Raw genomic sequence first — 23,850 nt, forward strand, 5'->3', positions numbered from 1 at the left:
ATGGTAAAAACAAAGGTATACAGACAAAAGCACACACACAAGCATACACATACACACTCACAAAACGAGAAAAAGGGAAAAAAAAATATATCGTTGCTCCCAAAGTCCACCTCCTCAACTTGGGATGATTCGTTGTCTATTCAGGTATTCCACACATGCAGGGTACATCAAGTTGATTGTGGAGATTTAATCCGCTGCTCCTGAGGCTGCTGGGAGAGACTTCCCTTTCTCTTCTTTGTTTGCACAGCTCCCGGGTTTCAGCTTTGGATTTGGACCCGCCTTTGCGTGTAGGTCGCCTGAGGGCGTCTGTTCTTTGCTCAGACAGGACAGGGTTAAAGGAGCAGCTGATTTGGGGGCTCTGGCTCGCTCAGGCTGTTGGGAGGGAGGGGTACGGATGTGGGGCACGCCTGCAGTGGCAGAGGCCAGCATGACGTTGCACCAGCCTGAGGCGCACTGTGCGTTCTCCTGGGGAAGTTGTCCCTGGATCACGGGACCCTGGCGGTGGCGGGCTGCACAGGCTCCTGGGAGGGGAGGTGTGGATAGTGACCTATGCTTGCACACAGGCTTCTTGGTAGCTGCAACAGCAGCCTTAGCATCTCATGCCCGTCTCTGGGGTCCACGCTGATAGCCGCGGCTCGCGCCTGTCTCTGGAGCTCATTTAGGCAGTGCTTTGAATCCCTTCTCCTCTCACACCCCGAAACAATATTCTCTTGCCTCTTGGGAAGGTCCAGACTTTTCCCGGACTCCCTCCCGGCTAGCCGTGGCGCACTAGCCTGCTTCAGGCTGTGTTCACGCCGCCAACCCCAGTCCTCTCCCTGCAATCCGACCGAAGCCCGAGCCTCAGCTCCCAGCCCCCACCTGTCCCGGCGGGTGAGCAGACAAGCCTCTTGGGCTGGTGAGTGCTGGTCAGCACCGATCCTCTGTGCGGGAATCTCTCCACTTTGCCCTCCGCACCCCTGTTGCTGCGCTTTCCTCAGTGGCTCCGAAGCTCCCCCGCTCCACCACCCGCAGTCTCCGCCCGCGAAGGGGCTTCCTAGTGTGTGGAAACCTTTCCTCCTTCACAGCTCCCTCCCACTGGTGCAGGTCCCGTCCCTATTTTTTTGTCTCTGTTTTTCCTTTTTTCTTTTGCCCTACCCAGGTACGTGGGGAGTTTCTTGCCTTTTGGGAGGTCTGAGGTCTGCCAGCATTCAGTAGGTGTTCTGTAGGAGTTGTTCCACATGTAGATGTATTTCTGATGTATTTGTGGGGAGGAAGGTGATCTCCGCATTTTACTCTTCCGCCATCTTGAAGCTCCTCCCAGTATGTAACTTTTTGAGACTAGTTTCATCCATAATGTTGCGTGTGTCAATGGTTCATTATTTTTATTGTTGAGTAATATTCCATTTTGTGGATGTACCATGGTGTATCCATTTATCCATTGAAGAACATTTGGATTGTTTCCAGTTTTTAGTGATTATAAATGATAATACTATAGACATTCATGAATAGGTTTTTGTGTGAACATAAGTTTTTATTTCTCTAGGCTAAATATAAGTGGGATGGCTAGGTCACATGGGAAGTGTATGTTTAACTTTTTAAGAAACCGCCATATTGTTTTCCAGAGTGGTTTTACCACTTTGCATTCCCATTAGCAGTGTATGAGAGTTCCAGTTGTTTCACATCCTCTTCACTGCTTGGTATTGTCACACATCTATGATTGTGAAAAGCCCCGGTTTATAGAGACCAGTGTTGATATCTGTGTTTTGGCTGTTGTATATTACTTATAAGGCAGGGCATGACAAGTCTGGCACTATTTCTGGACCACAAATTAAGTGAAGATATTCAAGCATTACCTGGCAAGAATGTTTCAGGTTTGAGATGCACTATGCACAATCTGATACTGGGGACACAAGAAGTGAGGCGACATGCTTTTTTGCATACACAGATTATCAGAAAATACACAGGAGTTGTAGGAACCATGTTTATGGGATGGAATTGATTTATAGCTGGACTGGAAAATCTCTAACATTATCTCCATGATGCTTGAATGTCTGATGTTTCCTTTGATTGAGATAAGGGCAGAGGGATATATAAGGTGCTGTTTAAAGTTGAAAACTTCCTCAAAGACAGCCCAGAGTCAATTTGTTTACTCACATAAACAATTAGATAGCCCAGCTTGACTATGTGACCAGTGAACAGAGGGTCATAAAAGCCCTTGTGGGGAACTTCTGCCTGAGCTCTCCCAGAGCCAAGATTCACACAGATCTTAGTGGTTCAGTCAGGAGATAAGAGTGCAGTCTCTGTGTGAATAAGGACACTGGGGAGCTTGCAACTGGACTCCCCCCAACCAAATGCTTGCCTACCCTTTCTCTTGGTAAGCTACATCCTTTGCTTTTAAAGGAAAGCATTACACGTATATACTCTGTGGAGTTTTGTTAGTTCTTTTGAACTGATGACATTTTTGCCCATGTTAATTCTCTTGTGTCCTATGACCTTGCAGTTAGGTCTACAAAATATGAATTTGCAAATTAATTCCTATCTTGTTGTATATATTTAGGAATAAGTGGACTTGGATTCCAAAACCATGTCCACTCCTCAGAGCTGCACAAACTTCACTGACCAAAAGATGAGTTAGATGAAAATCCTCATTTCATATATTTATCAATTCATAAAATAAGGACCCATAAAAATTAATGAAAAAGAACATTTTCAACTTCTTCAAAAGAAATCTTAACACAGGAGTTTGGAATATAGCCCAATCCTGTTTCATCCCAAAATAAAAACTATTGGACCTAATTTTCCTGAACGGCTGTTAGAAAGCAAAACTTCAAGGTATGCAAAGGTTCCTCCTACAAGGATATGGCGGTACTTATGTCCATTGGATTCTATATCTTGATTTCTGTCTTCACCTTAGTTCATGAAATGACTCTGCACAGGATCTTTCAAAGATAGACTTACTTCTCTCTGCATTGTCCATAGCTGGTATTTTGGGGCTATTTTAATTTTTTTTGCAAAATTGGGACGTATACATTTGCATTGGTAATCAAGTTGATGAGTATAACTTACTACCAAAAAAGGAGAAAAAAAAAAAAAGGAGGGAAAAAAAAGATATGTATATGGACTCCTCACTGAATTGTTATGTAGATATGTAATTGTAAACAAAAATTACAGTCCAAACTTCAACTGTATTTCAGGGCCAGTTTTTGCTCACGCCTAGATCACCTCGTAGTCACCACACTTTTGCTCATTGACCCTGGAATCCAAATATTCATACCTTTATTTTTTAATACAGATACTAACAGATTATTTCCCCCTTCTTTTAATCTATCAAATTTAATTTTAAAATGTGACCATTTAATTTTGAGGGTCAGAAATTTGAGAAGGCCTCAGCTGAGCAGTTCCTGCTTGGGAAGGGGGGAGTGGATCTCTCATGTGGTTCCAGTTGGATGTCAGCAGCAGCTACAGTCATCTAAAGACTTGACTTGCCCCAGATGGCCCATTCATATAGTTGGCAGATGATACTGGATAACGGCTTGGTGCTTAGCTGGGGCTATTGACTAGGGTGCCTACACATAGGCTCTCTAGCATCATGATCTCGGTATGGTCGGACTTCTTTCATGGAAACAGCTTTCCCCAGAGTTAAGAGTTGAAGCCTCATCTGTTCCCATGTCAACCTTCCTTTCTTTAGTATGAATTCTTTGCTGTTGTATAGAGTGAGTTATAACTAATCATTCTTACAGTCATTTCATTTGAAGTGTTCCCATCCATTGTGAATTCCCTGGTGTTGTAAGGATTTGAGCTATGGCTATAAGCTTTTCCATATTTATCATTTTTATATGACCAGTAAGATAGTATTTTATCCAGTTAGAATTCTCTAATGTTGAGCAAGGAAGATACTAGATGCCTCCTTTTCTCTAGTATGACTTTGATTTCAAATAGGCATTCTTAGGGGTAAAGGCAATCTCACATTTATTACATGTGTCTGGTATTCAGGATTTGAGCTGTGGCTAAAAGCCTTTGGACATGCATTATATTTGGATTCCCAGTTTTCACAACATTCATAGAGTTTCCCTCTAGTATGAATTCTTGCGTTTGAGCCATCACCATATTGATACTATTTACAGCTGTCTTCCTTCAGAGTGAATTATCTCATGTTGTGAAAGTTATGAGTCATTTGATAGTATCAACATACATATACCCCAGGACCCAGCAATTCCACTCCTAAGTATATACATGAGAGAAATGAATATATGTACACCGAAATATAAATACATTCAAAGAAGCATTATTTATTATGACCCTAAGCTGTAAACAATAAAAAAAGTCCATCAACAGTAGATTGGATAAATTGAAATATAATCATATAATGGAATTTTATACAGAATGAAAATAAATAAACTTCTGCCACATGCACTAATGATGAGTTTTAAAGACAGAGTGATGGATGAAACAAGCCATATATGAAAGAATACATGATGTATAATTTACTTTATATAAAGGTTTATAATATGCAAAAACCATAATGTTAGAAGTTAGAACTGTGGTTAACTCTGAGGAGGTAACAACTTTTATACCATATTTGCAATGAGAAATCCAGTCACACCGCCTTTCTTTTAAAGCAGTTCTGTTCACAGTGTGGTCCATGGACCACTGCCAGGCAGCCTACTGTTTATTACTGGGTCACAACAAGGTATATATTAAAATTTAAAATAAGCAATTTAAAATGTTTGTAGCAACTTGATAGAGGAATTTATGTTTGGTGAATCTAATAAAAATTTTAAGCTTGTATTTTCAATGACTTTTATCATTTAATTTGTCCAGTAATTCTTTTTATGTGTTTTATAGGAGAGCAAATAGTAGGTACATATGTGGTACAGTACCTTAAACTGTTTAATATTATTATATTTGCAAGCAACAGGTTTTACTATGACTTTATAAGTTTTCACCAAAAAAGTCACAGATTTTAGTGAATTCCCACGGTTTCTATCTTGTGAGTTTTCTGATGGACAATGAGGTTTGACTTACAACTGAAGAACTTTCCACATTCTTTACATTCATATGGTTTCTCTCCTGTGTGAGTTTTCTGATGGCGAATGAGGTTTGATTTCCTACTAAAGGCTTTCCCACACTGAGGACATCCATTGGATTTCTCTCCTGTATGTATTCTCTGATGAACAGTGAGGATTGCCTTCTGGCGGAAGCACTTCCCACATTCATTACAAATATAGGGTTTTTCTCCTGTGTGAATTCTTTGATGGAGAGTGAGGGTTGTCTTTTGGCAGAAGGACTTCCCACATTCATTGCAAATATAGGGTTTCTCTCCTGTGTGAGTTCTCTGATGTACAGTGAGGGTTGTCTTCTGGATAAATGCCTTCCCACATTCATTACATTGATATGGTTTCTCTCCTGTGTGTGTTCTCTGATGATCAATGAGGTATGACTTCTTTCTAAAAGCACTTCCACATTGAGTACATTCATAGGCCTTCTCTCCTGTATGTGTTTTGTGATGTCTAGTAAGGGTTGCCTTCTGGCGGAAGGACTTCCCACAATCCATACAAATGTAGGGTTTCCCCTCTATATGTGTTTTCTCGTGAAGAGTGAGGGCTGTCTTTTGACGGAAGGCTTTTCCACATTGACTACAAACATAAGGTTTCTCACCTGTGTGAATTCGCTGATGTTCAATGAGATATGACTTCCTTCTAAAGCTATTCCCACAGTAAGGACACTGAAAGGGTTTCTCTTCTGTTTGAGATCTCTGATGCATGATAAAAATGGACTTCCTACAGAGGAACTTCCCATATTTGCTGTATGCGTGGGCCTTCTTCTCCATAATATTTTGTTGGTGAACATTGAGATTTGACTTTTCGATGAAGCCTGTTCCATCTTTATTGTATTCAAAGGGTCTTTCTCCTCTGTGAGCTCTAGTATGTGTAAATAACATTCCTTTCATAAGGAAGGGTTTTTCACATTCATTATGTTCAAATGACAGCTCTGGAGTTTGAACCTTCTGATGTTGAATAAGCTCTTGTTTACCACTCAGACTCCACTCTGTTTGTTTATAGAGATTCACTGCAGTATGAATTTTCTCATGTTTAGTATTAAGGAGTGATTTCTCCCATCCATTACTCTCACCAAACTTCTCTCTTACAGGACTTATATTTCTAATGACTAATTCTGAAATATTTTTAAAAATCTTTCCATCAGGTTTATATTCACGTAGTGTTGTTTTTGAAATAATACGGTTCTTGCTGACAGTAAATGTTTTCCCCAAAATATTAGTTCTCTCCTTCATTAGCCTTTTGTGGTTGATGGATACAACTGATCTAGAATGCCTGTCTTGGTATTCTTTGAACTTCACTAAAACATCTTCAGCTTTCCAATCTTCTTCTAGAAAAAATACAATTAACACCAGTAAGTCTTCACATAAACGTTATGGATAAGATATATATACAAACAACCCATGGTGGGACTGTCTATCTCACTACTGTAGTCTACAGAAAGGCCAAAATAAATTACCTCTTGGAGGGAAAATGTATATAACATTAAAATGAGGAAAAATTGCCATAAGCAAACAACATTTTATATCTTTGGGATGTTGTAAATATAAGCTACATTAGGCAGGTGTAATAAACACAAGGGCAAGTAAGCAGAAGATAAAGGATGGTGAAAGTGGGATTGCTCTTGGAATGGGCGGATTCAGAGATAATGGAGGGAGCCTATCAAGGGTACTAAACAGTAAGCAATGAAAATGTTCAGGTGAAGATGAAAGACTATATATTTATTCCCTAATGACTAAATAAGTGTTATAAAATACTTCCATGTGTTTCTTCCTCACTTGTATTTAGCCCACCCATGGCAAATGAACTTTCTCAGGACTAATTTCCTAGTGCAAACAGACACACTAGTCTATAGTCTAGACCCTAACTCTCCATATCGCTGCAATTTTTTTCTCTTGAAAGGGAAGAATTGGGAAAACATAATTCCATTAGGAATTGTAAAATAAACCAGAGGACAAAGCATATCTGCAACATGAATATAATCACTGTTATGTTCTGACTGCTGCTACCATCAATGTATTCTTCCAGAAATGATCAATAACTAAATTCTCTTGACCGTCAATTATAACTTTTCCTCCTTTCAATTTGCTAAATTACTTTTTCAGTTTTAGGGAAGGATGGGTTCAAGTTTTCCTCCCAGTGGAGTAACATACCTTAACTCTGCTATTTCCTATTGGGGCTGTGAAAGATTGAATTCTTCAATGTATAGGTACAGCACTGATTGGCCTTAAAAACTATATCTTACTACTGTTAACTTACTACCACCCATATCTGGTGGGGCAATTTTAAAGATGGATTCATCTTACTCACGACTTACATCTTATTTACAACAGCCCTTTTATCCCATCAAACTAGACATCGAAAGGTAAACAGGTAATACTGTATCATATATTTATAAAATGGAATACTTCAGTGAAATTTATACAATGGAATACCATTCAGCAATAAAAAGGAAAAAACCTACTGATACATAATGACAAAAGGGATGAATCTCAAATATTTTTCAGATTTAAAGCTTTATGCAAAAGAGAACACGTCGTACAATTCCATTTATGTGTAGTTCTAGGACACACAAAACTAATTTGTATCAATAATTGGAATTATACTGCCTTGCTGAGAATTCAACCACCTTCAGGGACATGCTACAATCCAATTTATCCAAAAGCCTTCACATATTCTTTCTACCCTTCAATGTCTATTTTGTCTGAAATTAGTATATAATTATAGTCTGGACCATCCATTTCAAGCAATCTTTCAACAACCTGCTATTTTCATATAATATTATATGTAAAATGCTCAATATGATAATAATGCCTTCCCAACTAAAACTTATGCTCTTGGACGTCAACATTTTATTGACTATCTTCTTTGAAACCTTCTGAGTATACATTAACACACTTATCAGTGGTAAAGAGATATGATCTTGACATGTATATCTAAAAAGAACTTACCATTAAATGATTTTTGAATGGATGAGAAAGATGTTTTCCTTGCATACTACCACAGGCCATCAATCAAGTAACTATCGGAATATCTAGCCTCTGCTACAAGCCACAGTAAGGAAAAATAAAAGAGAGGACCTTATTTTGAGGGAATTGTTAATCAGATGGGAAAAGAGGCCTCAGATAAAACAATGTTGAATCAGGTAGCAAATTACTAGATCATATCAGAGGATTTGTCTGTTTGCATGTTTATAGACACTAAGTATAATGTGAATGCAGAAAAAAAGGAACTGACATGCTTTGGAGTCATCAAGGAACATTTCATGGGGAAGTGAAATTTGATCTTTTAATCAAAGGATATGTAGTATTGTGTGGTAAAGAATATATAATCTTGCCCAAAGAGAAGTCTGACATTTGCTTTTGGATTCTGGGAGGTAATCTCTAAGTCCTTGGAATGTCATGCCTGAGAGGAAAATTAATTGCCTGGGAGCCTTTGGCCAGCCAGAAAGTAACAATGTGATTTGGGGGGGGGGGTGGTCTTTGAGTCACACCAACAATGTGATTGAGAACGGGGGGCTTTGGGTCACAGAATATTAGCTCAGTCTCTTAAGGGGTTAGAAACTTAGGTCAGCCACATGGGCAGTCAAGCATGCCTATGTGATGGAGCCCTAATATGAGCTTTGGACAATAGACTTGGGTGAAGCTTCCCTGGCTGGCAGTATTCTATATGTATTGTCACAGGGAAGTAACACTGTCCATGACTCCAGAGAGAGGACTACTAGAAGCTCTGTGTTTGGTACTTTCCTGGACTCTGCCTTATGTGCTTCTCCCCTTGGCTAATTTTAATCTGTATTCTTCTCTTACAAACCATAACTGTGAGTATTATAGCTTTCAGTAATTTTTTCAGTCCTTATAGAAAACTATTGATCCTAACAGTAGTTGTGGGGATCCTTGAACTTACAGTTGGTATCAGAAGTGAGGGTGGCCTTGTGTGTACTACTGTACTCTCTTAGTTTGTAGTTGGCTAACTTTGCAAGTATCCTTATGGTTATATGGCAGCTGTCATATAATGAAAGGTCCAGTGTGAAGAATAAAATCAATTGTATTGAGTACATTTGGGAGATTCAAACAGACATTAGCAGGAATTCTTAGTCAAAAAGAGAAATACATGTGGAATGACCAGATGGAATATTATTCTGTAAGCCCTTGAAAAAGAAGGGATTTAAATTTTATATAATAAGTGATATCTTTTTTGCATATTGACTGTAAGAAAACTGAAAGAACTGGAAAAAAAATCATGGCAAATCTAAATAGTAATTACAGCAGCCCACACCTGAAATAACATGGCTCTCGCTTTTGAAGATGTCAGTGGCAAACGAGAATATGAGAGGATGTAAAGATATTTCATGGAGTGAAATAAAACACAAATTGTGGAGAGATGATTTTTAAAATATTGCAGAGATGATGGAATCAACCTGATGTTACAAGAAGCTGACTACTGGAACAAAAGGATATACAAAGATAAGATAAAGTTAATGACTATTATTTCTGAAATATCAGTAACCAAAAGGATGAGACAAGTGATGCTATATTGCTGTAGGCAGATTAAAATATACCAGTAGTGTCCAAGTGGGAGAAATGGGCTGAAAATGGCTATTTGAAAGCCATTCACATAAAACAAGGAAATCACAACTTGAGAATGGATCAGATTATTACAGTTTACATGGCTTTTATAAAGACAAGAACTGAGGATGAAGAAAGATTCTTTAAGGATACCGATGAGAGCCTACTGAAATAAAATCCATTTATTCAACAAATATTTATTTTTTCAGAGGGAAGAAAAGCAACCAAGATGAAAAAGGCACTCAGGAACGTAGGATAAGTTTTTCACCCAAATCAAGGTGGGTACATATCAGGAATCTGAGCACTATGTTATGAAACACGGAGATTTGTTGGGAAGAAATTTATTGAAAGAAGTGATACTGAAATTATCACTTTAGTCCAAGTCATATGGATTTTGAAATCTGATAGTAGGTCTCACAGTGAGAATGGGATATGAGACTGAGTGCAGGAAACAAGTAGAAGAGGAAAGGAAAGAAAGAAAATGAAAACTAAGAGGAAGATTAATATTAGCAATGATTACCCTTTTATATTTTGGATAGATTTAAGAATGCATATAAATAGGAGACTATAATAAAAGAAGAAAGAGAAAGAGCTGAAATGTTAAAGAAAGAGATGAAAAACAGAAGAAAGGCCTAAACCAACAGTTTCCAAGAGACCCTTATGGGAGGTCCACAAAGTCAAAAATATTTTTATTAGTAATAACACTTCAGGGGGACTTCTCTGGTGGTCCAGTGGTTAGAACTTCACCTTCCAGTGCAGGGGGTGCAGGTTCAATACCTGGTTGCGGAGCTAAGATCCCACATGCCTCGTGGCCAAAAAACCAAAACATAAAACAGAAGCAATATTGTAACAAATTCAATAAAGACTTTAAAAATGGTCCATATCAAAAAATCTTTTAAAAAAAGATAATGATAACACTTCATTGGGACTTCCCTGGCCGTCCAGTGGTTAAGACTCTGTGCTCCCAATGCAGGCGGCATGGGTTCAATCCCTGGCCAGGGAATTAAGATCCCGTACGCCGCATGGTGCAGCCAAAATAATAATAAAAATAACAACACTTCATTATTAATAAAAATAATAGAATTTTAAACTGTGTTCTTATTTGCATTAGTGGGGCAAAAGCACTGGTGGGTGTCTTATGGAATTTTAATTTATAGAGGTGACTGAGTGATGACACAGAGAGGTTAATGCTATTAAAAGAAAATTTTTTATTACTTACCTTTCCTGAGAGGAGGGGCCATGCCATGCCATGCAGGGCCACATGGGGAAGCACCAGGTTTGGTCAGGAGGCAGAAAGAAGCAAGGGGAAAGTGTAGGCCAGAGCCTTTACTGGGGCTTGCTTCCATGGGAAAGGCAAGGCAGGGCAGGGGAAACAGCTTAGGATTGGCTAGTTTGAAGAGTGTTGGCAGGTTACGGGTTATAGGGGAGCTCTCCAGTTGTCTGATACCTGATCCTGGGTGATTTAGGGCAGGGTAAATATTGGCTTGGTGTCTGTGAGTTAGAAAAAGGAGGTGGTTGAGGATATGGAGTGGGGATTTGTTGATTTGTATATGAAAGGTGGGCTCACCAACAAGTTGTTTGTTTACTATTTCTAGAAATTGGCTAGCTCTGGGAAGGGCAATCTCTCCTCAGCCAGTAGGGCACCCCAAAGATGTCAAAACATAAAATATAGAAAATTTAACAATGATTGATACGGTGGGTAAAATGCTGGCACATTAACATATATCAAAGCACTGGCACCAATCTATAATAGTAATCACTGCATTTCTATCTACCACACACTCGCAGGAAAAAAGTTTCACTTAAGACTCTTTGATAGAGCAGAAAAAATTCATTAATTTTATTAGATCTCCACCCTTGAGTACATATATTTTCAATATTCTGTGTGATTGTTAAAGAATTTTGCATACAGCACTTCTTTTGCATACCAGAGTACAGTTGATCTTTAAATAACACTGGGAGTTAGCGGCGCCAACCCTCTGCACAGTCAAAAATCTGCATATAACTTATAGTTGGCCCTCAGTTCCTCCATACCCACAGTTCCACATCTGTGGCTTCAACCAACTGTGGATCGTGTAGTATTGTAACATTTGCTATTGAGAAAATTTGCATGTAAGTGGACCTGCACAGTTCAAATGCATGTTGTTCAAGGGCCAATCATATAATGTATTTTGTGAGGAAAAGTGCTGGTGTAATTATGTGAGTTGAGAACTAAATATCTACATTTTGTGGAACAGCAGTTTTACTTGAAAAAACACTATTATTCAGATGTGGGTATCTGGTAAACATTTTCTTGAACAATGTGAACCTGTCTATTCAAAGAAACATCTGCCAATACTTGTCACCTACGATAAAAGAAGTATAAGTCATTATTTTAGAAAGCTTGTATTTGCTACAGTGAGCTTGTCAACTTCCCAATACTTAAAAGACTTTTATAATGAGATTGCTGGTGATATTAACACATGTGGGTCTGGGGTTTTAAAAAAAATATTGAGGGCTTCCCTGGTGGCGCAGTGGTTGAGAATCTGCCTGCTAATGCAGGGGACACGGGTTCGAGCCCTGGCCTGGGAGGATCCCACATGCTGCGGAGCAACTGGGCCCGTGAGCCACAACTACTGAGCCTGCGCGTCTGGAGCCTGTGCTCTGCAACAAGAGAGGCCACGATAGTGAGAGGCCCGCGCACCGCGATGAAGAGTAGCCCCCGCTTGCCGCAACTAGAGAAAGCCCTAGCACAGAAACGAAGACCCAACATAGCAATCAGTCAATCAATCAATAATAAAATCTTTAAAAAAAAATATTGATATGGAAATGTGTCAAAATTTGGCAGACCTGTATGCACCAGTGAACTGTTACTTTCCAAATGACCAATACATAATGACCAATACATAATTATGTAATAGTCTACAACAGTTCATTGTTATGATTTCAGATTTTATATTGCAACTAACTGTTTAGAAAAAACCAATTGTTAAGTGGCAACTAACTGCTTAGGAACTACCAATTGTTAAGTTTGGGTGTAGTATTAATGAAGAATATCCATGACAATCTAAAAAGGCTTTTAAAATATTTCTCTTTCAATACATATACGCATGAAGGAAGATTTTCTCCATATATTTCAATTAAAACAACATATTGCAACAGACTAAATGTACAATCAGATGTGAAAATCAGCTATCTTTTATTCAGCAAAACATTAAATAAACTTCAATCAATCATGTAACAATGTCCCTTTGCTCACTTTTCTCTTTTGAAAAATAGTTTTTGTTTTTAATAATATGATTTTTATGTCAACATGTAATGACTTTATTATATTTACATTGTTCTTTTTAAATGAAATAAATGGATATTTTTAAATGTGTTTTAATTTTGAATAGGATATACACGCATTCACAAAGTTCTTTTAATTCTTAATAATTTTAAGAGTATAAATAAGTCCTGCAGCTGCATGTAAATCAATGAAGTTAGAACACACCCTCACACCATGCACAAAAATAAACTCAAAGTGGCTTAAAGACTTAAACATAAAACAAGACACCATAAAACTCCTAGAAGAGAGCATAGGCAAAACATTTTCTGACATAAATCGTACCAATGTTTTCTTAGGTCAGTCTCCCGAGGCAATAGAAATAAAAACAAAAATAAACAAATGGGACCTAATCAAACTTACAAGTTTTTGCACAGCAAAGGAAACCATAAAAAAAAAAAAAAAAAACAAAAACGAAAAGACAACCTACGGAGTGGGATAAAATATTTGCAAATGATGCAACAGACAATGGCTTAATCTCCAAAATATACAAACAACTCATGCAACTCAACAGCAAAAAAACAAACAACCCAATTGAAAAATGGGCAGAAGACCTTAATAGACATTTCTCCAAAGAAGACATACAGATGGCCAGTAGGCACTTGAACAGATGTTCAACATCACTAATTATTAGAGAAATGCAAATCAAAAGTACAGTGAGGTACTACCTCACACCGGCCAAACTGGCCATCATTATAAAGTCTACAAATAACAAATTCTGGAGAGGATGTAGAGAAAAGGGAACCCTCCTACACCACTGGTGGGAATGTAAGTTGGTACAGCCACTATGGAAAACAGTATGGAGGTTCCTCAGAAAACTAAAAATAGAATTACCATATGATCCAGCAATCCCACTCCTGGGAATATACCCGGACAAAACTATAATTCAAAAAGATACATGCACCCCTATGTTCATAGCAGCACTGTTCACAATAGCCAAAACATGGAAACAACCTAAATGTCCATCGACAGATGAATGGATAAAGAAGATATGGTACATATATACAATGGACTATTACTCAGCCATAACAAAGAAAGAAATAATACCATTTACAGCAACATGGATGCAACTAGAGATTATCATACTAAGTGAAATAAGTCAGAAAGAGAAAGACAAATATCATATGACATCACTTATATGTGGAATCTAAAATATGGCACAAATGAACCTGTCTACAAAACAGAAACAGACTCACAGACATAGGGAACAGACTTGCAGTTGCCAAGGGAGGAGGAGGGAGAGGGATGGAGTGGGAGTTTGCGGTTGGTAGATAAAAACTATTACATTGAGAATGGATAAACAACAAGATCCTACTATATAGCACAGGGAACTATATTGAATATCCTGTGAAAAACCATAATGGAAAAGAATATAAAAAAAGAATGTCTGTATGTGTATAACTGAGTCACTTTGCTGTACAGCAGAGATTGGCACAACATTGTAAATCAACTATACTTAAATTAAAAAAAATTTTTTTAAGTCCTGAGACTAAAAAGTTTGAGAACTGCTGTTTTAGACATTCAAAATTCTGGTAATAGCAAAGAAGTTTGTATCAGAACAACCTTCCAACTGATAACAATGATAACTATGGACCAATTATAGAAGACCAACTTGTTTGAAGACACTAAAGAATGATCAAAAGCAGGCAGAAACTGGAATGGTTACAACCTTTGAAAGAAAGAAACCACACTGCAATAAGATCTACTTTTATCCAGGTCTTCCACTGTGTGCCCTGGTAGTTCATGCAGCACACAGGGGATAGATCTCAAGGAGAAAGCAGGAGTCATTCTGTGCAGAAGAATCAGAGATCAGAGTTCAGGAGTACCAGAGTGGCTGTAAATTGAGGACAAAATCCAAGGATGAAGAAAGCATAGAAGGAAAGCCCCAACGTTAGCATAAACCCCTCCTCAAAACCTTGGTTAACTTCATTTCTACAGGGTAAGACTGCAAGGAGCATAAAGGGAAAAGACAGCTGGAACACTGAAAGAACTCAGCAGAGATTTCAGCAGCTACTTAACTCTGCAAAAACAGTTTTTAATTCCAGTCCTGTGCCAAGTTAGAAGAACCTGGTTAAAACTTTGGTCTTTCTACTGAAATCCCACAAAGGCCATGAATTAGGAGTAAAGGCTGCATCCCAGGACTTAGAGCAATACCATAAAACTAAAGGCAAAACTGAAACCGAAATAGAAATAATCTAAACAACTTAAAAGCAACCTGACAAAAGAATCGACATGAGCCTCCAGTAACTTAACCTCCTGTAAGATTACAACTCAGCAATCTTCAGAGGAAGAAAAAGGATCCAGCAACTTCACAACATGTTATATAAAGCCTTCCTGAGAAGAATCAGGAAAATGTGACCAATAGGGAAGATAAAACCCATTCAACAGAAACAGGCTGATATATGTCCCTATGTTGAAATTAGAAGACATTTAAAATAACTATGATAAATATGTTTACAAATCTACAAGAAAAGATGGAAATATGGGTGAAGAGATGGAGTAGTCAGGAGGCATAAGGAAATGCAAACTGAAAAAAACCCCAATAGCTGAAATATAAAATTCACTGGATGGGTTTAACAGCAAATAAACATAAGAGAATAAAGAATCAGTAAACTTGAAGTCAGGTTAACAGAAATTACCCAAACTAAAAGAACTTTAAAAATCCTTAGTGAACTACAGGGTAGGATGAAATGATTTAAAATATAATTGAGAATAGAGCAAGAAAAAAACTGTAGAAGTACAGACCAAAATTTTCCCAAGTTTTATCTAAAACAAGAACTCTGTGAACTTGCTAAATTCACTTATTAGTTCTACCAGTTCTTTTCTTTTAGATTCCTTAGGATTTACTATGTACACAATCATGTCACATACAAATGAAGATAGTTCCCTTTCTAATCTGAAGCCTTTTAACTTCTTTTTCTTGCCTTATTGTACTGACTTGTGTCCTGTATAATGTTTAATAGAAGTGGTGATAATGGACATCCTTTCTTTGTTTTTGTTCTTAGAGGAAGAGCATTCATGCTTTCACCACTGAATGTGATGGTGGCTATGTTTTTCGAAGATATTCTTTAGGAAGTTGAGGAAATTCCCTTGGATTGCTAATAAATAGATTTATAATAAATATAAATTGAATTTAATCATTTTCCTGCATTTACCGAGATGATTGTGGTCTTCTCTTTTATTTTTCTATACTTTAAGTGGTAGCTTATATCCTTGAGTTTCGACCTCTTTTTATCTTTACATGGTGAATTACATAGCTTTTTATTTTTAATGTAATTAATTAATTTATTTATTTTGGCTGTGTTGGGTCTTCGTTGCTACACACAGGCTTTCTCTAGTTGTGGTGAGCGGAGGCTACTCTTTGTTGCAGTGCACGGGCTTCTCATTGAGGTGGCTTCTCTCTCTTGTTGCAGAGCAGGGGCTCTAGGAGTGCGGGCTTCAGCAGTTGCAGCACACAGGCTCAGTAGTTGTGGCACGTGGGCTCTAGAGCACAGGCTCCATAGTTGCAGTGCGCGGGCTCTAGAGCACAGGCTCAGTAGTTGCGGCGCACAGGCTTAGTTGCTCCGCAGCATGTGGGATCTTCCCAGACCAGGGCTCGAACCCATGTCTCCTGCATTGGCAGGCAGATTCCTAACCACTGCGCCACCAGGGAAGTCCCTATAGCTTGATTTTTGAATTCCAAATCAACTTTGCTTTCCTGGGATAAACTCCTTTTGGCCATGTGGTATCATCCTTTTAAAATACTGCTAAATTCAGTTATTTTTTTAGATTCAGTTTTATAATATTTTATTAAGGATTTTTATATCTAGCTTCATGAAGGATGTTGCTATGTAGTTTTCTATTCTTATAGTGCCTTTGATTGTGGATAATGCTGGTCTTATAAAATGAGTTGGGAAGTGTTCTCTCCTACTCTTATTGGTTGGTATAAAATTGTCTGTATATTCCCTAATGGTCCTTTTAATGTCTGTAGGATCTGTAGTGATATAGCCTCTTTAATTTTTGATATTGGTGATGTGTCTTCTATTTTTTATTAGTAATATAGCTATGGTTTATTAATTTTATTATTTTAATGTATCAGCTTTTGGCTTCACTCATATATTCTTCTTCTGTTATGTATTTCATTGATTTCTGCTTTAGTCAATTTTTTCCTCTTACTAACTTTTGAGTTTAATTTACTTTTCTTTTTCTAGTTACTTAGGGTGACAGTTTAACCCCTGTTTTAGGCCCTGATTTAAAGGGATAAAAATTTTTAATGCTGCTATAGTTGCATCCCACACATTTTGATATGTTGTCTTAATTATCATTCAGTTCAAAATACCTTCTAATTTACCTTAGGATTCCTTCCTTGCTTCATGGGTTATTTGGAAATGTGATTAATTTCCAAAAATTTGGGGAATTTAGAGATACGTTTTTGATTTCTAAATTAATTCTACTGTGGTCAGAAACTATACACTATGATTTCAGTTCTTTTTAATTTATTGATACTTGTTTTATGCCCAGCATGTAGAGTCTGTCTTGGTGAATGTTCCATGTAAAATAGTCTATAAAGATTAACTAGGTACAACTGATTGTGTTTCAAGCCTTCCACAGCCTTATTGATTTTCTTTCTCTTTGTTCTCTCAATTACTGAGGGAAAAGTATTTATATCTTAAGCTATAATTATATTGCTTCTTTCAGGGAGCAAATTTGGTTCTGGAGAAAATGAAAAAAGAAAATCTTACATATTACTATGGCTTGTGGCCCTCCAAAGGGCAACAGAACATAGATTATGGTATTAAAATTTCATGGGGGGGGCAATTAGAAAGAAAATTTCTAAAAAGACTTTTTAAGGTAGTGAAAATGATAAAAAGCTGAGAAACACTGAAGTATTTTGAAGCTGTTACAGTTGTTATGACTTCTTAATGAAGTGTCCCTCTTTATCACTGTAATATTCCATTTTCTGAAATCTACTTTGATATATGGCCGCTCCCATTTTCTTCTTAGTGTTTGCATGTGTAATAGAGTCAGATTCTGTTTTTGATGTCTTACTGCTGACAACTTCCTAGACCCACTCCCTTTTTTTCCCCAGTCAGAAACCTTGCATGTTCTCTCTGTTGGTGCTGGCAGGAAGTTTAAACCATGCAAGCCCTAGCCTATGTGTAGAGACCTGCCTTTACCCCCCACCAAAACACAAAAAACACCAAAGCCAGACACCCCTCCTTGCTCTCTCAAGCCATTTTAGGACCAGTTTGGGAATCTTCCCTGCTCTCCCTAGAAAACCTCATTATGTGAGATTTCAGTCTTGATATCCGTCCCAAATTTTGGGTGAGTGCAGGGAGGGATGATCTCATCCCCACATAGGGCAATCGCAAGACAGTACGGTACATATTTTTTCATCATTTTATGTTTTACCTACCTGTGTCTTTATATTTTAATACATAGGACATAGTTGGGTCTTTCTTTTCATTTCAGATACTGAATAGTCATCTTTAGAAGCTTCTTTTGGTTTTTATTTCGATCTTTGCTATCTTGCCTCATTATGTTCATTTTCAGTTTACATCCTTGATGATACTCAAGTCATTTATAATGGCTGTTTTAACATCCTTGTCAGCGAATTCCATCACCTCTACCCTTTTTAGGTCTGTTTTTATTAATTGAGTTTTTTTCCTATTGAATGATCATATTTTCCTCCTTCTTCATATGTTTACTAATTTTTGATTGGACATCAGACATTATCAATTTAATGTTGTTGAGTTTAAGATATGGTTGTATTTTCATAAAGAGTATTTTTTTTTTTTTTTGGCATTCTGTGGCAGCCAGAGTTGCACCACTAGGACCTCCCTTCAAAAAGAACTTACCATTCATGTGCAAGAACTGTTAGCATCTTCAGGATGCTCTTCAGATTTTGAACCAAGCCAGGGTCTCCCCAGGGAATCCCCACCAAAATGACTGAACACTGAGTGGGTACTAGAGGGTGGCCATTTCTGTCCATTAGGACTCCTCTGATGAACAGTCTTTGCTTCAGAGGAGTTAGGCTGGTTGAGACTTTGTCATATCTGCATAATGGTCTAAGGGTCTCCCTGCCCAATCCCCTTTCCTTCCACATATCTGTATCATGGTCTGATGGCTTTATGTTTCTGATCTTACTTCTTCCTTTATCTTTCATAGATGTCACCTCTAAGAAATCTATTACACTCCCAACTCCATCTCAGCATCTCCTTGGAGGACCCAACAGGCACACAGCAGTTATTTTTGGATTAGTTTAATCCTTTTGATGCTTTAATTTAAGCCCTTTTATGACAAATCTTGCAGTCTTTAATCTATTGCCCCATTTATTAGGTGTGACCTTTCTAGGGTGTCTATCTAATGTCCTATGTATTAAAAAGTTCTCTCCGCTCTGGCTGAAGGGAAATAAAATGATTCCTGGTGCAGCAGGCTATGTGAATTGTTTGTCTCACAACACTGTTGTAATTGTATTTTTCTTAGAACATGTCCTTGCCTGGTCTCATGGGGTTTCACCTACCCACGTGCAGACTTATCTTTAGCCAAGACTCAAGGGGAACCTTTTCAAGATTTGGGGAACTCTTTCTCTGCATAACTCCCTCTTTTGGAAAGTGTGTCCTGCAAATTCTAGTCACCTCAATTTCCTTGAATGCCAATGTTGGTCCCCTAAAGTCAGTAAAACTGCCAGGTTCTTTCTGGATTCCTCTCTCTGCACTGCAGTCTGGAAGTTGCCTTCAAATGAAAGCCTGGAATGAGGTAGGGTGCATCTCATTTATTTATCTTCTCTCAGGAATCCAGGCCTGTGCTGCCTGTTGTTCAATATCTGAAAATAGTTTTGTCCAGTTTTCTAGCTGTTTCCTGTAGTAGTATAATTCTAGACTCTGTTACTTCCTCAGGGCTGGAAGCAGAAATTTTGAATTATAAAAATGCAGGCCCAAATGGCTTAATAATGATTTTCTTCAAACATTTAAGGTAGCAACAATGCCAATCTTACAGAAATTCCATAAGAAAGTAGATGAAAAGGAAACACCCCCAGTTTGATATGGCTGACACAATTCTGGACACAAAAACTTTTCAATGACATTACAAGAAAACTACAAACCACTATCCTTGGTAAAATCATGCATTTAGCTTACTAAAATATTAGCAAACCAATTTCATCAATCTATAAGACAGATAATGCATCTTGTCCAACTGGGGTTCATCCCAGGAGCCCAAGCTTGGTTTAAAATTCAAATTAATCAATGTAATACATACAGTAACAGATTAAAAAAGAAATATCATATGATCACCTCAACAGGTGCTGAAAAAGCATTTAACATCAACATCCATTCATAATTAAAATTGTCCGAAAACTAGGGAAAAAAGAGAACTTCCATAATCTAACAAAGAGCACTTATGAAAAATCTACAGTTAATATTAAGCTAAAGAATGAAATATTAAATGTCTACCTTCTAAATTTAGTGAACTGCTAAGGATGCTCACTCTCACTACCTCTATTCAATGTTGTACTGTAGATCCTAGTCAGTACAACAGGGTAAGAAAAAGAAATGAAAGCAATAAAGTATGCAAATGTAGAAGTGAAATATGTTATTTCAACAAGGCCTGTTTATGTATAGAAAATCTAAAAAAAATACCAAAACAAATAAAGAACAACAGTAACAACAACATAATTTAATACCATCAAAGGAAATATGCAAAGTCAATATCTAAAAGTCAATTGTGGAGACACATATTAAGAACAAGCTGGAAAAAGAAATTTTAAAAATCTCATTATTTACAATAGCATCAAAAATATTAAAAGCTTAAAGATAAACTTAATAAAATATGTATAAGACCTCTATACTAAAAATAATAAAACACTGCTTATGGGAATTAGAGAAGCTAACTAAAATGTTAAGATATAGTATAGTCATGGACCGGAAGACTCAATATTGCTGAGATGTTATTTCTCACCAATAAAAATCCCAGCATATTTATTTAGAGAAACCAAGATGGTACTGGCACAAAAACAGAAATATAGATCAATGGAACAGGATAGAAAGCCTAGAGATAAACCCATGCACATATGGTCACCTTATCTTTGATAAAGGAGGCAAGAATATACAGTGGAGAAAAGACAGCCTCTTCAATAAGTGGTACTGGGAAAACTGGACAGCTACATGTAAAAGAATGAAATTAGAACACTCCCTAACACCATACACAAAAATAAACTCAAAATGGATTAAAGACCTAAATGTAAGGCCAGACACTATCAAACTCTTAGAGGAAAACATAGGCAGAACACTCTATGACATAAATCACAGCAAGATCCTTTTTGACCCACCTCCTAGAGAAATGGAAATAAAAACAAAAATAAACAAATGGGACCTAATGAAACTTAAAAGCTTTTGCACAGCAAAGGAAACCATAAATAAGACAAAAAGACAACCCTCAGAATGGGAGAAAACATTTGCAAATGAAGCAACTGACAAAGGATTAATCTCCAAAATTTACAAGCAGCACATGCAGCTCAATATCAAAAAAACAAACAACCCAATCCAAAAACGGGCAGAGGACCTAAATAGACATTTCTCCAAAGAAGATATACAGATTGGCAACAAACACATGAAAGAATGCTCAACATCATTAATTATTAGAGAAATGCAAATCAAAACTACAATGAGATATCATCTCACAGCGGTCAGAATGGTGATCATCAAAAAATCTACAGACAATAAATGCTGGAGAGGGTGTGGAGAAAAAGGAACCCTCTTGCACTGTTGGTGGGAATGTAAATTGATACAGCCACTATGGAGAACAGTATGGAGGTTCCTTAAAAAACGAAAAATAGAACTACCATATGACCCAGCAACCCCACTACTGGGCATATACCCTGAGAAAACCATAATTCAAAAAGAGTCATGGGGGCTTCCCTGGTGGCGCAGTGGTTAAGAATCCACCTGACAATGCAGGGGACATGGGTTCGATCCCTGGTCCAGGAAGATCCCACATGCCACGGAGCAACTAAGCCCGTGCACCGCAACTACTGAGCCTGTGCTCTAGAGCCTGCGAGCCACAACTACTGAAGCCCGCACGCCTAGAGCCTGTGCTCTGCAACAAGAGAAGCCACCGCAATGAGAAGCCTGCACACCGCAATGAAGAGTAGCCCCCCTGCGCCGCAACTAGAGAAAGCCCACGTGCAGCAACGAAGACCCAACACAGCCAAAAATAAATGAATAAAAAAAAAAATTTTAAAAACCCAAAAAAGAGTCATGTACCAAAATGTTCATTGCAGCTCTATTTACAATAGCCAGGACACGGAAGCAACCTAAGTGTCCATTGACAGATGAATGGATAAAGAAGATGTGGCACATATATACAATGGAATGTTACTTAGCCATAAAAAGGAACGAAACTGAGATATTTGTAGTGAGGTGGATGGACCTAGAGACTGTCATACAGAGTGAAATAAGTCAGAAAGAGAAAAACAAATACCGTATGCTAACACATATATATGGAATCTAAAAAAAAAAAAAAAAAAGGTCAGAAAAACCTAGGGGCAAGACGGGAATAAAGACGCAGACCTACTAGAGAATGGACTTGAGGATACAGGGAGGGGGAAGGGTAAGCTGGGACAAAGAGAGAGAGTGGCATGGACATATATACACTACGAAACGTAAAATAGATTGCTAGTGGGAAGCAGCCGCATAGCACAGGGAGATCAGCTCGGTGCTTTGTGACCACCTAGAGGGGTGGGATAGGGAGGGTGGGAGGGAGGGAGACACAAGAGGGAAGAGATATGGGGACATATGCATATGTATAACTGATTCACTTTGTTATAAAGCAGAAACTAACACACCATTGTAAAGCAATTATACTCCAATAAAAGATGTTAAAAAAATAAAATAAAGAAACCAAGAAGTTGATTCTAAAATGTATTTGAAAAAGAAAATGAAAATGACCTGGAATAGCCAAAACAATTTTTTAAAAAGAAGAAAGTTAAGAGGACTTACTCTGACATCAAGACTTATTATAAAGCTACAATAATCAAAGACCAGGTGGTATTAGTAATAGGACTTAAATTATATCAAAGGAAAGAATACTCTAGAAATAGACTGACACAAATACAGTCAAACAATTTTTGATAAGATCATCAGAGCAATTTAATTCAATTCAACAAGTGATGGGACAAATTGATATCTGTATGGAAGAAAACAGACTTTTAACACTTACCTCATACCATAAATAAAACTTAATGAGATGGATCATAGAATTAATTTAAAAGAAGCAAAATATACATAACATTTTAAGAAAATAATACAGGAAACTATCTTTACAACCTAAGGCAAATATTTGTTTGAGAGGTCAAAGAAATAATGATAAAAGAAAAAAATGATAAACTGGACTTCAAAAACTTGTGCTTATTGAAAGACACCATTAAAATGAGTAGGCAAGCCACAGACTAGAGGAAATATATGTAATACCTATATCAAACAAAAGACTTCTATTCAGAAAATGTAAAGAATTCCTACTATTCAAGGAAAAAAAATATTACCCAATAAAAAATGGGTAAAACATTTGAACAGATACCTCTGAAGAAGATATAAAAAGCACTTGAAAAAGTTCTCAACATCATTAGTCATAAAAGAAATCTAAATTGAAACTGCTAAGATATGCTACCATTCTTCAGAATAGTACTTCACAATGACCAAAATGAAAATATTGATAACATCAAATGTGAAAGGGAACGTGGAAGGCAATCAAAATTCTCATACATTGCTGGTAAAAGTTTAAAATGCTATGGTAACTTTTAAAAACTGGCAGCTTCTAAAATGTGAACTATAAACCTGCCTTATGAATGAGCAACACCATCTGATAGGTATTTACTGAGAAGAAATAAAAACGTGTGTCCACAAAAAGATTTTTACAGGAATGTTAACAGAACCTTTATTCATAATAGCCCCAGGGACTTCCCTGGCGG

The 23,850-nt window shown here is 37.4% G+C and overlaps 1 protein-coding gene across 12 annotated transcripts in view; it reads right to left on the reverse strand.

Annotated features, from left to right (window-relative positions):
• Window positions 1–4,395: 4,395 nt before the first annotated feature.
• ZNF382 (zinc finger protein 382) overlaps window positions 4,396–23,850 on the reverse strand; it is a 51,714-nt gene continuing 32,259 nt past the window's right edge. For all 12 annotated transcript variants that reach the window (XM_068528549.1, XM_068528556.1, XM_068528555.1 and 9 more), the window contains one exon: window positions 4,396–6,366. In XM_068528549.1, coding sequence (XP_068384650.1) covers window positions 4,943–6,366 — 1,424 coding nt within the window. In that variant the 3' untranslated portion in view covers window positions 4,396–4,942. The remainder of the gene's footprint in view (window positions 6,367–23,850) is intronic.

The sequence above is a fragment of the Eschrichtius robustus genome, chromosome 19 (assembly GCF_028021215.1).
Source record: "Eschrichtius robustus isolate mEscRob2 chromosome 19, mEscRob2.pri, whole genome shotgun sequence".
Classification (NCBI taxonomy): domain Eukaryota; kingdom Metazoa; phylum Chordata; class Mammalia; order Artiodactyla; family Eschrichtiidae; genus Eschrichtius; species Eschrichtius robustus.